The following is an 18,369-nucleotide window of genomic DNA, read 5'->3' as shown; positions in this document are numbered from 1 at the left end:
GACAAGTCCTGGACAAAATCTGACAAGTTAGTAACCCTAGACCTAAGAGTCAACTTTTCGTCAAGTTCTCAGACACACAGAGGCTCGTGTCCCAGTGTCCCACTCCTACTGGTGTCCTGGAAGTGGCAGACTTTGCTGTGTGGTTCATGGAGCATCCTGGCTGTGGAGACGGCAGGACAACTGTCTGTGTTCCAGCCTGTGGTACACGGACAGAGCCGTGTGAGACAGTAAGTGTGGCTGCCAAGAGCAATGGCACCCAAACAGACCAGAACCGTGTGGGGAGGCAAGAGTGGGGGTAACGACCAAGAGCAGAGAGGACCTAGTCCTTCCCTACTTACCCTATGGAATAATCCCTACTTCCCACACACTCCAAAACTGGGAGGGAGCTCTGTGAAGTCAGCTGACATAGGGCTTCTCAACTACCTTAATGCATGGGAGCTTGAACTGGATATAATTTCACTTAGAAAAATGAGAAATGGGATTTGTGTTAATAACGGAGAGAGTGGAACACACTCTTGACCATTTCATATGCTTGCCAATGTTGCTTATAGAATTGTATTATTCAGGATCCAACATAAAACATGCGGCACACTTCTAATAGGATTATTTTTTTTTTTTAAGATTTTATTTATTTATTTGACAGAGTGAGACACAGCGAGAGAGGGAACACAAGCAGGGGGAGTGGGAGAGGGAGAAGCAGGCTCCCCGCTGAGCCAGGAGCCCAACGCAGGGCTCGATCCCAGGACCCTGGCATCATGACCTGAGCCGAAGGCAGACGTTTAATGACTGAGCCACCCAGGCGCCCCACTAATAGGATTATTTAAGAGGGTTTCTTTAAAAGGTTAATCCCAGGTAGAAGTGTGGTTACTGGGAATTGGTTATAAGAACTGGAAAAGAACATGGATGGACATGGCTTCTTGAGAAAAGCATTGAGCTCTGACTGAGGGACATAGCCAACCTGGGGAAACCAGCAGGGAGGGAACAGGGTATATGGGAACCATGACCCCATTTTGCTCCCTGTATCTCTCATGTCCCACCAGAGTTCCCCATTGGATGAATCCAAACAGTACAGAAGACCTAGTTCATTTCTAGGGTCAGAAAGTGCTTGAGAAATGGTAGAGAATAATCTAAAAAGGCAAAGGGAAAAAGTACAACACAGAATATAGAGTTTTAGAAATGCAAATGTCCTTAGAAATTGGTGCAGTATCTTCAATTCACAAATAAACCAATAAGGGCAGAGATAGAAGGTCAGTCACAAATCTTCAGAGGTTAAGATAGAAACCCACATTTCCTTACTCAGGGTCCAGGATAAACTTTTTTTTTTTTTTTAAGATTTTATTTATTTATTTATGAGAGAGAGAGAGAGAGAGAGAGAAACAGCATGAGAAGGGAAAGGGTCAGAGGGAGAAGCAGGCTCCCCACTGAGCAGGGAGCCCGATGTGGGACTCGATCCCAGGACTCTGGGATCATGACCTGAGCTGAAGGCAGTTGCTTAACCAACTGAGCTACCCAGGCGCCCGGATAAACTTTTCTAAATTATGCCAAAGTTTTTGTATTTTTTTTTCCCCCTTTTTGTAGAGTTTTAAAGACAACCTTGTAGAAACCCATTCACAAAAGAGCCTCAGAGTCAGCAGTATATTTTTGCCCCTAACATGGAATTTTCCAAAGCATACCAGACTCCGGACTTATTAGCTAGAAATGGGGAGGGAAAGTTCTTGTACAAGGTCTTGTCAAACCATATGAAATTGCCAATTGTCAAATATTTTTACCTACAAAGATGACAACTTCACATGGTTCAAACTAGAACATTTGGAATACTGAATTTAAAAAAAATTAAGCAAGTTTCATTTCTGTAGGAATTTTAATGGATATGTTCATGTTGATCATTTCTTAAACATCAAGGTATTAATCATATGAGGAGAATCAAAATATCTATGATTCTCAAATAACTGTAATAAAGGGCCTTTAAAAAAAACCAAACAAAGTAGAAAGTTGTCTTTTGAAGAGAGGGAAATCATGAAGGAACATAGAAAAATAAGTAGTTTCTGGGTTCTGTAAGAATTTAAAAAAAGGGAAAATTTTTAAAAGGCCAGTAACAAAACTATACACCCCGTTTCTCTACAATCCAGCAATCATGCTCCTTGGTATTTGCCCAAATGAACTGAAAACTTACATTCACACAAAATCCTGCACAAGAATGTTTATAGCAGCTTTATTCACAATTGCTAAAACCTGTAAGTAACCAAGATGCCCTTCAGTAGGTGAATGGATAAATAAACTGTGGTCCATCCGGACAATGAAATATTTTCCATCACTAAAAAGAAATGAGTTATCCATCACTAAAAAGAGGTGAAAAGACACAGAGGAACCTTAAATGCATATCACCAAGTAAAAGAAGCCAGTCTGAAAAAGCTACATACTATGTGACTTCAACTCTATGACATTCTGAGAAAAGCAAAACTCTGGAGACAGTACGTGGATCTGTGATTGCCAGGGGTTGAGGGTACAGGGGAGGGATGAACAGTCAAAACATAGAGGATTTTTAGGCAGTGAAACTACTCTGTATGATACTATAATGGTGGACGCATGTCATTATACATTTTTCTAAATCCACAGAATGTCAACTGCCAAGAGTGAACCCCAATGTGAACTATGGCTCTGGGTGATGATGTCATGTCACCATCAATTACAGCAAATGCACCATCTGGTGGGGAAGCTGATAGTGGGGGACGCTGTGCGTGGAGGGGAGGGCAGATGGGAAATTTCTGTGCCTTCCTTTCAATTTTGCTGTGAACCTAAACCTGCTCTAAATAATTATCTATTTAAAAAATAATAACAAAGGCCAGGAAAGGATATAATGGGTAGGAGAGAGAAACAAACACAACCTCAGAGTGTTGCCAACTTTTTTGTTTTGCCAAATAAGGACAGTAAATCAGGACATTTACCAGGACTGTAAATTTACCAGGACAGTAAATCACACATCTACTATCTACTCACCACCATTTCTGAAGATAAAAAGAGCAAAAATCTTGGAATAAAGGGACGTTTTCCCCCAAACCAAGTTAGCTGGAACAAACTCATCTCAAATATTTTTACCACAGACCAGTGAAAAATTTAGCACATGTTTGCAAATTACTGAGCTGGAAGCACAATGAAACCAGAGATAAAAAATTGTGCAGACGATAATCTCATTTTTATTAGCAACCTTTTAAAGCATTAAACTGCGCTAAGTCCATTTTCTTACGTAAATCCTAAATACGGCTCACCAGTGACCTGCCAAGAGATAGTTGAGTCAGAATATGTTTATGTGCACATTTCACTAGTTTTATGACCATGGTTGACCCTGCACACCACTGAATTATATGACATCTCTATATGGTGCAATGTGAAGGGTACTGAGAGGATGAGCTCCCACAAAATATCTCCACTCCTTCCTTCTTGGGAAACCGCTCATTAAAAAGTGGGCCAGACAGCAAAGGTGGAACCTCTCCTTCAGGGGGTAAGAGCTCCAATGTGCAAATGAGGGGTCCCGTGGGCGATCCTGCAGGGATTACTCCATCATGTGAACTACTTGAAACCTTGGCCCAAAGGAGGGGGAAATGCAGGGCACGTCTCTGCAGGGTAGTTGATGGTAGACACTCCGTGTGTCTGATTAGCAGCTCCATTGCACAAAGACTTCATAGCACTGAGTGGGGTAATTAGGGGGTCTGGCAATGGTGCAGGTTTGTGGGGGCACCGGAGACAAATTTCACATTCAGGTAGAGACCCACATCTGTCTTGGGCCCACATTTTGCTAGTTAACTGAAGCCTTTAAAATTATACGTCTATGTTTTCATATAACCAAGGAGATGTGTTATCTCACCCTACCTGATCAGGGACAGCACGTCTGAAAACGAACCTTTCTCTTGATCTGCATTTTCCGAATGTCACATCATGCTCAAAAGCAACGACCTCCATGAAGGGGGAGGCCTAAGAACACACAGGTGCCCCGCAGACAAACGAGACCACAGCCGCCACCTACTTGAGAACTGAATGGAGAAGCCCGACTTGCTGATGAAGAAGTCACTGTCGAACTGCAGGGTGAGCGAGCTGAAGGTGCTGTGGATGTCCTCGGGGAGCATGGAGCCGCTCCACTCCTTGAGCAGGATGTCGCTGTCCACCGGGCCGTCCCACACCTTCAGGATGTCGTGGGCCGTCTCTGTGTCGAACACGATGAAGTGCAGGCTGTGGGAGAGAGCACAGCTTGTACGCTTACTCACAAGAGGGCTCCCCTCGCCACCAGAGCACCGTGGGCACAAACGTGAATGCACACGCGCTCACGGCGTCCGGCCAAACCCCACCGAAGTGTGCCTGGTGCCACCTGCCAAAGAGGGAGGAGGCGATCAAGCCTCCGAGACACCATCCCCTGGTGCAGGTGAGAATGGCTGCCGCCTGTGCAGGATACAGGGCCTGCCGAGCTCTGTGCTGAGCTGCGTCTTTAGGGACCCAAACAATTCCTTTTGCGATTGCCCGTTCTTTGTATGATCGAAAGCTTTCTCAGGCTCCCAAACCAAAGGTGAGTCTGACATCGCTTTGTCTTAAGCCAATCCAAGCCCGACTTTTAGGCGGGGTCCGTGTGGTCCTCGACGCGCCCCACTAGGTGCAGCATGCGTGCCAAGAGAAGCATCCTTGCCAAGGCGGTGTCCCGCTCAGGGATCTGGTACTTGCACCTGGACCCTCTGATCTCAGGCTGCGTTTCTTTCATCGAGTTTACTCTCAGAAAGATGCAGTACTTGGAACGCCAACACAAGGGCAGAACTGTCATATGAACCCCCTTCTTGATAGCATTTTAATCTACTTCGATCAGATTCAGAGACCCTTTCCGGAGCGGCGCAAGCGTCTCTGCGTCTGGAAAGCTCGCTCTTGGAGGCGGAGGCGCGGCCGGGCTGTGGGCGCCTCCCGGGTGCGCCCCTAAGATGCCCGCGCAGACCAGGCTTTCCTGACCGCCTCGCTTTCCAGTTTCTCCTCCACCGCTTATTGCACAAAGTCGTCGGGGAAGCGATAAAAAGCATAATAAATGACCGAGGAAGAACAGGACATGGATCCCAATAATTTCTTCTGTGCACACTATGTATTCCAAGAAAGTAGCTATCTCACCTCGCAGAAAGTATGAGCTGCGCGGCCTATTTTAAAGCGTTTCGCGTGAAATGTGTTTGGTAAGGAAAGCACGGGAGGCAGCGCCCTGTGCCCACCACCCCCCACGCTCACGCGCGGCCCCCCGAGCTTCGGATCTCCAAAAATAAAATCTTACAGACGCAGCCACACTGCCCTTCCTTCCACTTACTCATCTGTTCTTCCTCTCGATCCACGTTCTCAAATGTTCACGGATCGTGTTCCCATTTACATTTCTGTAATTTTCATTGCCGTCTGCATATATATCCCCAGGCAATATATAGACCTAATTTGTACATTTAACGCTACTTGCCTAAGAGATGTCATTTTGGCGTTGTCTGCGCTCCTGCCATGCTCAAGTTGCTTTTTACATTCAGCATGACGTGGAAGCTAGTGACTTCCTCACTAATTTACCACCCCAAGTCCAAACTTCATTGCCTTGTCAATTCTTCACGAATTTCTTATCTCCTTGTACAAAAACTGTAAAAAGTGCCTGCTCTAGGCAGTTCTTTGAGTCTCACAATTCCAGTGGGGTTTCTGTACATGTGAATTAAATGTGGTTTTTCTCCTGTTCATCTGCCTTATGTCCGTTTCATCATGAGACCAGCCCAAGGAGCTACAAGGGAAGAAAGGGAGTGTTTTCCTCCCCTACATTACTTTTTTGCTATACATTTCTATTTCTATCCCATTTTGGTCGGCATATGGGGCATAAAAGATAGTGATTCTGTGTATTTATCTACAGTTTGTTCCCAGTATGTGATCATGTTTATGTTTCATATTTGCTTGAACAGAATGTGCAGGTTCTAATCGGAAGTTGAATATCTTTTAAAAATAAGTCCTATAATTGCATGGCTCAAATCTTCTATAAGCTTACTAATTTGTTATCTGTTTGATCTAAGGATCATAAAGAGTTATAAGAAGTGTACTGTGCAGTTTCCAATGTCTCCACATAATTCAGTCATGTGTGTATTTAATTATGTTCTTTGCTGAATAAAAGTTCCTAACTGTCATATATTCCTGGTGAATATATACCCCTAAACAAAATATGGTCCTATTTTGTGTGTTAATTTTAATTGCATAACAGGTATCTGTAGTAAGGAATGGAGATAGTTTGAGTATAGAATTCCAGATCAATGTTTATTTTCCTTTAGTTCTTCAAAGATCTCCGTTTAGTCTGTATTAAAAAGATGTCTTTTATCTATAAAAAGATGTCTTTTATTAGGCTAATTAATATATGTCTTTCTTTCTTTTTAAGTTTTTTTAAGACTTTTTATTTATTTATTTGACAGAGAGAGAGAATACAAGCAGGAGTAGCAGGGAGAGGGAGAGGGAGAAGCTACTTGCTCAGCTCCCCACTGAGCAAGGAGACAGATGTGGGGCTCTATCCCAGGGTCCTGGGATCATGACCTGAGCCAAAGGCAGTTGCTTAACCAACTGAGCCACCCAGGTGCCCCTATGCCTTTCTTTCTTTGGCTGTTTGCCTTTGGTGTCCTTCAGTCTTACTAGAATGTGTCTAGGTGTTCACTGATATTCACTAATGCTACTTGGGACACATTATGCTTATTAAATGCAAAATTCACACTGTCTATCAATTCCAGAATTTAAGGTGATATAGGGAATAACTATCACTGTAGAATTATGAACTACTTATGTAACCGTCACTTAGAATTACTTTTATACTGTGTGCTTGTAGTACTTTTTGATAAAAATAAAAACTAATGAAGAAAAGGAGGAAACTAATTTAAGTAATTTCTCTGGGTATAAATCTGGCAATACACTTTGAACTATGTATGAAATTGTTTTCTAGAAAATACAGATTATCAAAATTGACTCCAGGAGCTCAATATAGACAAACATATAGAAATACACATCCTATATTTATCAAAATATTTAAATTGGTGATAAATTGAAAATAGGATAAACGGTCAACAACAAAGGAATTAAAAGTTCAGTAAATATTGATATATTGGTCTATCTATCTATCTACCTACCTATCAAGAGAGAGAAGTCCATAAAATATAGCTAAGTGAAAAAGAATAAAAAAGTATGAAACACTATGATTTTTCATTACCCTGAATAAATAATTTTATTTATTAATTCAAATAATTTTCCTATAGATTTTAGGGAAATTTTCTAACATTAGATGGTAAAATTTAATATTTATTATTTTTTCCATCATGGAGATATTTTGTATAATTAAAATATATTTACTGAAGTAAAGAACAGTTAAGAGTTTAGTCCCTGAGACTGGGAATAGAACAGTGAGGCCCAATATCACCACTTCTGATTAACATTATTCTGGAGATTGTAGCCATTGCAATAAGATAAGCAAAAGCATTAAGTCTTGGGAAAAAGAAAATAAACTCTTATTACTGTAGATTACATGACTGTATGCATAGAGAAAACTTGAAAACCTACAAACTCTTAGAATTAATAAGAGAATTTATAAGGGATAAACACAAAAATATACGTTGTTTTCATCTAGCAGCCACAAATGCAAAATGACATAAAATACTATTTACCTTAATATAAAAAAATCCTGTAGGTGGGAATAATTCCAACAAAAGATGTGCAAGCCCTCCACACAGAAAACTGCAAAGCATTATCAAAACAAGTTATATAGGATCTAAATAAATAAATATTCCAAGCACCATGTTAGGGATCAGACAATTTAATACTATAAATCATGTAAGTTTTTCCCTAAATTGATCCATTGATATAATGTGATTCTAATCAGTCCTAGAAATTTCTTTTGTAGAATGTAACAAGTCTTTCTAAAATGAATATGGAAATGCAAAAGGGTAAGAATAGTTATAGCAATCTATATTACAAAGAAAAAAGCTGGAGGATTATAGTACCTGTTAGCAAGATTTATTACAAAATAATTAAGTAATTAAGATAGAAAAATATATATCTGTATAGATCTGGTTTATGATAAAGATTGCACTGTAACATGCAATGAAGAAAGACTGACTTTCACTAATGACAACAGCAATAATAAAATACCTGAATATTCTTCATACACACACAAAAGTCAATTCCAGATGAAATAGAGACATAAATGTGGAAGGTAAAGTAAATCTGCAAGAAAACCTAAGATAATATTTTTATAACTTCAGAGATGCAGAATTTCTTAATCTGGACCCCAAAATACTAACAACTACAAAAAGCACTTGACATAACACAATTTAAATACAGGTAAGAAACCCACTAACTATAAAAGAAAAATGAATAAAAATAAATTTGACTCATTGAAATTAAGACCCATGTTTATCAAAAGACGTTATGACACCAAAAGACTGACCATAGAGTATAAGGGTAAGTGTTAAACATATAATTAGCAAATAATTGCATTCAGGATTTATAAAAACTATACACACATCAAAAAGTAAAAGAGGCATTCTGGTACAGGAAAAAAAAGGGGACAAAAGACTTCAACTGGCAATTCATAAAAGAGGATATTCAAAAGGCCAATAAACAAAAAAGTGTTATCCTTGATAAGAGAAATGCAAATTAAAACTACTATGTACCCACTAGAATGGCTAAAATGAAAAAGATAGTCAATGCCAAGTATAGTTGGAAGGTGGAAAACCTGGAAATCTTATCTACATGGTGATGGGAGTAAAGTCAGCTATGACCACTTTGGAAGATCCTTTGGCAGAATCTACCAAGGCTGAGTATAGAACTTGCCATTTCTCAGACATTCTAGTCCTAGGTATGCATCCAAAAGGAAAACATGCATGAATTCACCAAATAATACATGAAAGCATATTCAACATGGCAATCCAAACTGGACAAAGACAATCCATACATCCATCAATACCCAGAATGAATAAATAAGTTATGGTATATTAATGCAATGGAATAATCTAGCTATATCAGTGTGAGTGAAGGTTGAAGAAAGGAAGATACAACACCAATCACACTGCATAATTCAATTTTATATAATGTTCAAATTAGGCAAGACTTATCTGAAGGCCATAGTGATTATCCTTGAGAATGAATTATTCAAAAGGAGCTCAAGGGGCACATGTTGTGTCTTGGTGATGCTCTATTTCTTTATCTGGTTGCTGGTTACACGGGGTGTTACTTTGTGAACAAGCCATACACTGACACTTTGTGCTGTTTCAGGCATGTATGTTATATGTTAATGAGAAGCTTCCACAGACAACCAACCATGAACCTTGGTGCTGTGAAATTTGCCAATTTGGAAAATGTCTCATGACTCCAACAACAAATATGATCTAGCAAAATTTAAACACAAATAAAGTAACAGCCATTTAATATAAAAGAAATAGTAAAAGTCAATATGCCAGACACTATACCACTGGCAGGGAATATTTAAAAATCAAATAAAATGTAGTATCATACTTAAAAAACTCACACTTATTTCAGACACAAGCACATGAAAAAACAAACAAACAAAAAAACAAACACATTGCAATGCACAGCATCACAAGCTTCAATAGGTATAAATAAAGCTTTAGGTCAGCATAGAAGGGCATGTGTCCAATTCTGCCTCAAGATGTCCAGGAGGGGTCTTGTCAGGCAGAGATGAATAAGGAAGGAAATTCAAGTAAAGGCAGACAGACAGAAATGAGTAAACACATAAATACATAGATGTCAAAAATGTAAAAAATAAAAGCTGCAAATAAATATAACAAATAAAATGTAGAGACTTTTTTTTCCCCTGCCAAACTGACAAAGTTTAAAAGTTTGTTGGGTTTTGGTGAAAATGTGGAGACTCTTCTTTTTCATACACTGTTTGGTGAAAATGTGGAGACTTCTTTTTCATACACTGTTGGAGGCAATATCTACTCTTTTTAAAAGCAATTTTGTAATAGCCATAAAAAGTTAAATGTGCACACAAAGCATGGCTGATAACAGGGAAAAATTGAAAATAACCCAAATATTCTGACAGGGTATGGTTTAAACAAATGCTGGTACATTCAGGCATTGGAATATTATGCAGTGACGTGATTGAATGAGGTGGAATTATAAGTAAGGACCTAAAACTTTGACTACATTTATTAACTGAAAAAATACCCAGAATAATATGTGACTTGATACTATTTTTATAAAAATAATTCAGTAAGTAGATAAATGAATAAATAAAATTTTATATATTCATGTTTGCATAGAGAAATTATAGAAATATATACCAAATTTTTAACTGTTATCTCTCACATCTAGGATGACAGCAAACTACTTTTCAGGCTTTTTATTTTTCTGTAACACTTTTCTAGTATTTCAAAAATAAGGGAAAAATAGATACTTTGTCAATGGGCTTTAATTTATTCCACATATAATAAGCAGGCAAAATAATCTTTTTTTGGAAGATTTTTGTATCATAAAAAGATTTGTAATAAAACATGTAAAAATGTTTCCACCATTTGACCCAGATTTTTTTTTGTGGTTGTTTATTCTAAGGTATTAATTACAAATAAAAGCAAAAGTTTACTTGCAATACTATTTGGCATATGATTATGTATAATATTGAAAATTAGAAATAACAAAAATAACTAACAAGAGAGACCATATTTAACAACACACACTATAGAATATGAAGAAGTACATGTAAGACATATTTCATCATGCTAACAATCACTCAGATAGCAGGATAATGGGAGCCTTTTTTTTTTTTTTACAATTTTCAAAAGGTTTCTATATGCCTTCATTTTTCAGCCATATTAAATTAATGTTGATAAATAAAATAAAACATGTTTCCTAGAGTGAGAACAGTGGACTAGAGAAAGCCCTTGCAGGATGGTCAGACAGCATGCCTCATGCATTACAAGGGTCAGTGGTGGGTGGGCAAGCACTATCTGGGAGCTTCAGTCATGGAATTAATGAGATGTGAGGATTACATGAGTGTGGGCGGGAAAGGAGCTTGTGATATGAAGAGTTTTGCCTTCCATCCTTGGATACATGGTTATGACATTAACACAGACAGTAAGTTTAGAAGGAAGGTTGCTGTAGGACAGAAATGCTGAGTTCAGAGAAGAAAATAAGTTATTTTTAGATGGGATAGTAAGAATGAAAGTTTTGTTGAGGAGTTGACATTTTAATTGGGTCCTAATAGATGGGAAGAATCTGGAGATGAGGCAATAAGGAATAATTGGGGAGACCAGAGGTCAAGAGACAGAGCTCATATAGCACAGCTGGGATTAGGGACTAACGTATATATGAGTAGTTAGAGATAAATCTGTAAAGGAACAGTAAACCAAATCAAAGAGGGTATTACAGCTCTGGTTAAGGAGCTTATGCTTGCTGATCAGCAATGGGAGTGTTTGAGAGATTGGGGAGGGTAAAGCATGCATTTGGAAAGGTCATCTGGGAAAAGATTAATATAAGGAAGGTAATGAGCATGTTAAGTAAGGAACTGGAAGTGGCAGATAATAAGAAAGGAAGATAAACAAACGGAGAGCTGACAAGGCTTTGGCTCATATGCAGCTAATTTTTTCTCAGTGCTTATTATGAAGACATTTAATGTAATTACCAGATGAATGCTGTGAGACATACACTGACATCGTGGGGAAATATTGGAGACCGAGGAAGGAGAAATAAGGAAGAGTAGAAGATAATACTGAAAATTAGAATCCCCAGTCAGTTGGAGGAAGGTGGATATTAACAGAAATAGGGAATACAGAAGTAGAAACTGGAGCAGCAGGAATGGTAGTAGTAATGGTGGAAGTTGAGTGTCTAGAGTCTATCTGTGGGGAGCTCCTCATTTCTGAAACATCGGTAATGCCAATGTTTCCACTGCCAACTCCTCCTATAACCCCATCTATGTTCAACTTGAATTTCAATGTGTTACCACTTTTCATTTTTTCCCCATACTTTCATCTTTTTTGGCCAATGCCCTTATTCATGATCTGTTGATGCAAAATGTCAAGTGCGTTTATCACGGGAGACAAGGTGGCACCACAACATGCTTTGCTGTCTGTGCGTGAACTGAAGAGTAGATGTTCAGTGCTCAACTACCCAGGGACTTTGAGAGAAGACTTGGTCAGCCAGTGATCGTGATGTGCCTCTGTTATTTGTGTAGTGATATGGGAACTGAAGAGCTGAAAGAGAAGTCTGTCTTTTATGCAATTCTTCCCAAACCGTCTACACATTTCCACTGGAATTTCAACTGTGTTGTTGGAGGACTGGTGTTAAATAGTCACACCTGAAATCATGCATGTCAGGATCCTGCAAAGTGAGAGATGTCTGCAGCTCTCCTGCCTCTCACTCACTGTCTCCTAAGTGGCTGGGGAGGTACACTAAACCCGGTGGCTATCCCCATGGCCCCATGCTAAGGACTGGAAGCCAGCCCAAGACATGGCAGACTGGGCAGCGCTACTGGTCTCTTGCTTTTTGTTGGCTGAAATTCTCTTGGTTGGTTATTTCCTCACATTATCTCCAAAAGAAAGGTATAACTTGTTGTGCTCTTAATAAGAAAGGAGACACCTTAGATGTTCTGTTTCTGGCCCCATATGCTTAACTGCTATATCATCAAAATGCTTCCAACTTGGGTTTCTGGCATGTTTGCTAAGGCTCAACATTGAGATTGGATGTAAGTATCTAATGAATGGAGGTTATTGGTCTGCAATTTTCCTCTTGACTCTATTTCTTATGGGGATCTTGAAGTCCGGTCAAAAATACATTAAAATATCCCTAGATTTCCAAGCTAGATCTCACTGTACTCTTTCCACCATCCAACACAGCCAGGAAACAATTCTAAGACACATTAGGGTCAGATGAGGACCACCAAGCCCCATTTTACCCTCTGTAAAAGACTGTGTAAGGACAGTTTTGACAATCTTGGTAAATTTTTTATGTACCTCTGATGTTTCTAATACTGCATGAGCTTTTCTAAAAGAATTCCCCTCAACTATATCTCCAAATGCAATCTCCTGTGAATGATTAGGAACAGAAATACTTTCAAAGTGAGTTTTCCAGACAATTACACTTGCAGAAAAGCAATTAAAACCAAGGAACAATATACACATGCGATTATGCAAAACGTGGCCTCTAATGTTGCTTGCTGAAGATGTTTATAGCGCTGTTAACTTTATTATATAAATTATAACTGTGCTCAGCAATGAAATACAGGGAGTCTCTTAGAGAAATGTTTACATATAACACTAAATGTGGCTAAATTTACTACAATGTCTTATGGTTAGACTTTTAATTAAATTCAGCTCAGGTAACTGCTTTATAGAATATATGTTAAAATTACAAACCTCTTCCAGACCCAAGTGCCCTATAACAATAACTATTTAGGGTTCTTCTATTACCTTGAACAAAAAGTTATAGCAATATGCAATCAGAAATTGCTCTGGGCTTCAGTGAAATCAAAATAGGCCCAGTAAGAATTGGTCCTGAAGTGTGTAGAAACCATCCCTTTTATAAATTCTGGGATCGTGTTGCTTATTCCTTCTTTGAGAGTGAAAAACATTTACATTAAAGAAATCATAGTCTGAATGCATAATAATGTATTACATTTATATTAAAAAATTTTAATATGTAAATTAATCCCTGGACTCATGTTTATATAACTGATATATTCTTCATTGTCAAGTAAATGGTGTAGTTAATACTGGCTATGTTACCAGTGGAAAAACTAAGACTTGGTAACTAGCCAACAAATATCAAAGCTAAGACCAGACCCTATTTTTATGAGTATTAGTACTATCTTAAGCCTAAATTTGTACATCATGTACTTTTAAGTATGTTTTTTTTTTCCAAAGTACCACACTAAAAATATATATTCTATATATATTCTATATTTTCTTAATGAAGAGAAATCACCAGAAACATTTTGAGATGAAGTTGAGAAAATTAATTATAAATACTGATGTTTCCTTCTTAGTTTCCTATTTTCCTTTTCCTATTTAGGAAGGGCTTTATAGGTTAAATCAGAAAGATGTTTACAAATTTGTTAAGATTAATTCTCGTATGTATAAGATATGGAAGAGACATAAGACATTCCCAGAACAACAGATTGGTGCATCCAATGTCTTTTTTCTTTCCCCCTAGAATCCTAATGGTTAAAAATCAAAGCCAGTTCATGCTATAAAAGGTGTACATTTTTTATTACTTCAACTCATTCTTACTACTTTCTTTCCTCTTTTCTTATTAAAATTTTAATGAAGTATTAGATTCACCTGCAAAGAATAAATTCATCACTTGGTTTGCATTTAGGAGAATAGTGCTCATTTTAATTCTCAGGAAGAAAAATCACAAAGGAACTTGTAAAAAAAATACAAAAATTTGGAATCCTCCCAAAAGAAAAATATCCTGTTTATGTAAAGCTATTTTCTCCATCATAAAGAATTCCTAGAATCTTTTAAAATAAAAACTAGTGTAGCAGCTTTTATAATACTCAGATCAAGCATTCAGGAATTCAAGGTCAAGAACTAATATTTAGTTTTATTTAGTTCAATGGAAAAATGACTGCATTGATTTCCATAAAGAATACAGATTCTTAGGTTGTTACTCAAATATACCTTATTCTTGTCCCAATAGATCAATAATTATCTAATTAATCATTTATCTTAATTAAGGACACAAATTTATTTATTTTTTAAAGGATTTTATTTATTTATTTATTTACTTAAAAGAGAGAGCACATGCAGGCTGGGGGAGGGAGAGGGATAAGCAGACTGCACACTGAATGCAGGGCTCAATCTTACAAACCTGAGATCACAATCTGAGCCAAAATCAAGAGTTAGATGCTTAACAGACTGAGCCACCCAGGCACCTCAAGGACACAGATTTATTTTTAAATTAGTTATTATAAAATAAGATATTGTATTATATACATGATTTAAGTTCCTTCTCTTGCTCCACTTAAGTAATAATAATCATTTTTTCTTAGGGTTTGAAAGTGGTAATAGTTTATGCCATGTTAGTTTAAGACGGCAAGATGTTCGTGTCATAACTTGAAAGAGAGCAGGTGGATTTCAGAGGATGGATATCATATGAAGGGAACAGAGTGTCATGGGATAGAATATGCATCTCCCCTTGGCTTTCATTCCATTTTACTGTCACTAAGTTATAAAGTCGCAGTATGGTGGTTCTCTGTCTGTTTAACATACATTACTAAGTTTGCTAGGGTGCCTTTTATGAATAAAGACAAAAATCAGTGGTTTGTGAATGCATCTATCCATTCATTTGCCCCAGAAAGAGGTTTCTGGGTTTGACCTCCCACTTGATTCAACTTCATGTATTTGAGGCTGAATTGGCCATTTAGTCTCCTGTGGGCATAATGGCACACAGGTGGAAAGAATGGATCAGGGACCTGGGGATTAGGACTGGTGAGACAGAATTTTTAAACAATAGATTTTGTACAGATATTTCAGAACAACTACAATGAAAGGGAAAAATTAATGAAGATAGAAAAATGATTTTACGAGGCACTGCAAAGGACTGTATGCTCTCTCCTTGTCCGCCAAGAACTATAATCAAGAAACAACTTATTTTGAAATTACTTTTTAATTTATGTGCTATGACTTTTGCCACAGCCTTCTGACTAGAACACGGAAAAGTTGCTTTAGAAAGATTACTTTCTGTTGGTTTACTTATTGGTATAAAAAATTTACCATAATAACTGAGAACCATCAATTGAAATACAACACTTTCTATCGAAATGTTTGCACAATTTCCTATGATTTTTAAATGGTTTTCCTTATATGTAACTTTAGATTGAAATGCTTTCTTGGTCTACCTCAAACCTACTTTGGTATATTACAAATGACCACATATTCTCCCCATCCCCGTATGCAAGCCCCTTTTCAGTATGACTTTGCTTTTCTTTCCAGTATGGGGTGGAGTATATTTCTTCAAACCTTATCTTGCCTGCTGATGAGTTTTGTTTTGGCAAATGGCATGTTAGCAAATGAATGCAAGCCCAAGTTTGAAAACCTTGTCATCTCTTGCTTCCAGAAACCTTCCACCATGAATAGTTTACTGAAGGAACAGAAGTCTGGTCTGAAGAGGCCACAGCCTTCCAAACCGAGCAGCTGAGATCTGCACGGTTCCATCTTGGACCATCACCCTGTCAAGCGTGCTCAGGTCAGCACTGCCCAGGCAACACGCAAAGTCATGGGCAGGTAAATAATTGTTTTCTGCAACTACATTTCAGGGGCCTGTTTGTTATGCAGCAAAAGCTAACTGATATATTTAATTTATTTTTCTCTTTTTTATAGATGGCTTAACATCAGTTCTCAAAGGAATTCCAAAGTAAGCATATGAGCCAACAAAAAAATTTATGCACACCTTTACATGTTTTTCTTTGACTCAGAAATGTGAAACCAACCATGGATGATAATAGATGCACTATATTAATAAGCCGCTACAAAAACAGAAGACATTCCTCTACCCTAAAATCCTCTGAAACCAAAATAAAACAGGTACCTGATAGTCTTCCCTGGGTCTGCCTCTATGATCCATGTGCAGTGAAGATTGTTGTCATAAGGAGCAGGGTAGCCGGGAGACAGGATGCGCCCAGAGGTGGCGGCGTGGATCTGACCACCACACTCGGCTGCAAGAGATATGACAATTGAGGGAATTTACTCCAGGCCCCCACACAGGTTTCAATTTAGCTATTTTAAAAACTAAACCCCAAACCCTCACATCCACATTATATACCTAGCCAAAAAAAACAAAAAAAATCACAATCGTCTGTCTCCATCATTTCTTTCCTTTCCTCGTTCCCCAGCGTTATCCCGATGGGAAGACATTGCCCAGTATGTAATTCAAGTCAAGAGTATAAAACAATGAAACACTCATGTTACAATTCTCATAATAATTACATGCATATAGTCTCAGTAAAATAGTATCAGGAAGTCTTTCTTTCATACATAAAGCAAAAACCAGAAAACATGCATATCTTGGAAGTACATAAGGAGCCTACACTGGAGAGAGAGCAGAAGCATCCTGTCCTCTTCCAAAGCACCTGGAGCTCCTGCCCTTAGGTATGATTTTGTGTAGCAATGGAAGCTGGCTGCCCAACTCACCTACACAGGAAGGCAGCGGTTTGTCCCACACCCTGCGGTCGCCACTGAGGCAGGTCAGGGTGTCGCTGCCATGCATGGCGTAGCCCGGGTTACAGCTGTACAGAACCACAGTGTCAGTAAAGTGGCCTTCATCCCGGATCCTATAGCCATAGTTAGGGACTCCTGGATCCTCACACTTTACTAGGTCAAAACCTATGAGAAAGGAGGGGAAAGATTGAATGGAAGTAACAGTAGTGAGCAACAAATAAAGACAAAATAGAGAACGTTATCGAGTGCCCCTCAAAGCGTGGAAAGAAAAAAGAAGATCGTGAATTTAAAAAGGGAAAAGCAAATGTGGGTCTCTACTGGATTTTATTTGGTAACCATTTGTTGTTTCATGAGGTTGGATCATTTTATTTGTTCTTATCTATTTGTATAATAATGAGAATCTTTTTTCTAAGAGTTCCAAATTGTAATCTACTAATCCATATTGCCTACCTGCATGCTGGATTCTCTGGCAAGCCTCCAAGCCTTCTCTCACTGAGCTGTAAGTTTTCCTGCTTCCACATCCCCTCTCTGCAAATCTCAAACCTTCCAGAAGGAAGGACAGGCCATGCCTGTCCCCAGGACACTCTTCAGAGTCTTTATTGCCATTGCTCACTCTAGCCTACAGTCAAGAACCACCTACCTTCACACCGACTTCCTCTAAATCTCCAAGATCTTAACGTTCCTGGGAAATTAAAAAGTTGTTCCTACTCATAGAAGATGGGCTTGTGAATTTCCACCTGCCACACTCCTACCATGCACAGTGAAGGGGGCGACAGGGCAGCTAACACCATGCACAATGGAAACCCCAGAAATGAAACACTATAATGACTTCGTCAAACTTAGCTCTTGAACTCAAAGAAATACATGACAGAAATGAAGATTTAGCTTCTGCAGAACTGAGAGCTGTATATTGCTTTTATGTGAGGCAATGTTTTAAGGCCATCTGTGGAGACAGTCTTACACTAACATTTCTCTCCTCATATTCTGATGCAAATTTTGGCCCTTCTAAAGAGTAGAGCTGGAAACTTGATGTACCACATGGTCTGTTTACATTTATTTCCATCTAATTTTGACTTCTTCCATTCCGAAAGAAAGAGAGAAAGAGAGAGAGAAAGAGAGAGAGAGAGAAAGAGAGAAAGAGAAAGAAAGAAAGAAAGAAAGAAAGAAAGAAAGAAAGAAAGAAAGA

The 18,369-nt window shown here is 38.4% G+C and overlaps 1 protein-coding gene across 1 annotated transcript in view; it reads right to left on the bottom strand.

Moving 5' to 3' along the window:
* Window positions 1-18,369, bottom strand: part of CSMD1 (CUB and Sushi multiple domains 1) — a 519,075-nt gene that overhangs the window by 320,036 nt on the left and 180,670 nt on the right. The window contains exons 13-15 of the mRNA XM_035003847.1: window positions 17,157-17,348; window positions 16,555-16,681; window positions 4,022-4,224 (exon numbers count right to left, since the gene is read on the bottom strand). Coding sequence (XP_034859738.1) covers window positions 4,022-4,224; window positions 16,555-16,681; window positions 17,157-17,348 — 522 coding nt within the window. The remainder of the gene's footprint in view (window positions 1-4,021; window positions 4,225-16,554; window positions 16,682-17,156; window positions 17,349-18,369) is intronic.

This window comes from Mirounga leonina, unplaced genomic scaffold (assembly GCF_011800145.1).
Source record: "Mirounga leonina isolate KUSES-001 unplaced genomic scaffold, KU_Mleo_1.0 Mir_128, whole genome shotgun sequence".
In the NCBI taxonomy this organism is placed as follows: Eukaryota; Metazoa; Chordata; class Mammalia; order Carnivora; family Phocidae; genus Mirounga; species Mirounga leonina.
The sequence above is the reverse complement of the archived record's forward strand: the minus strand, read 5'-3'. Positions and strand labels throughout refer to the sequence as shown.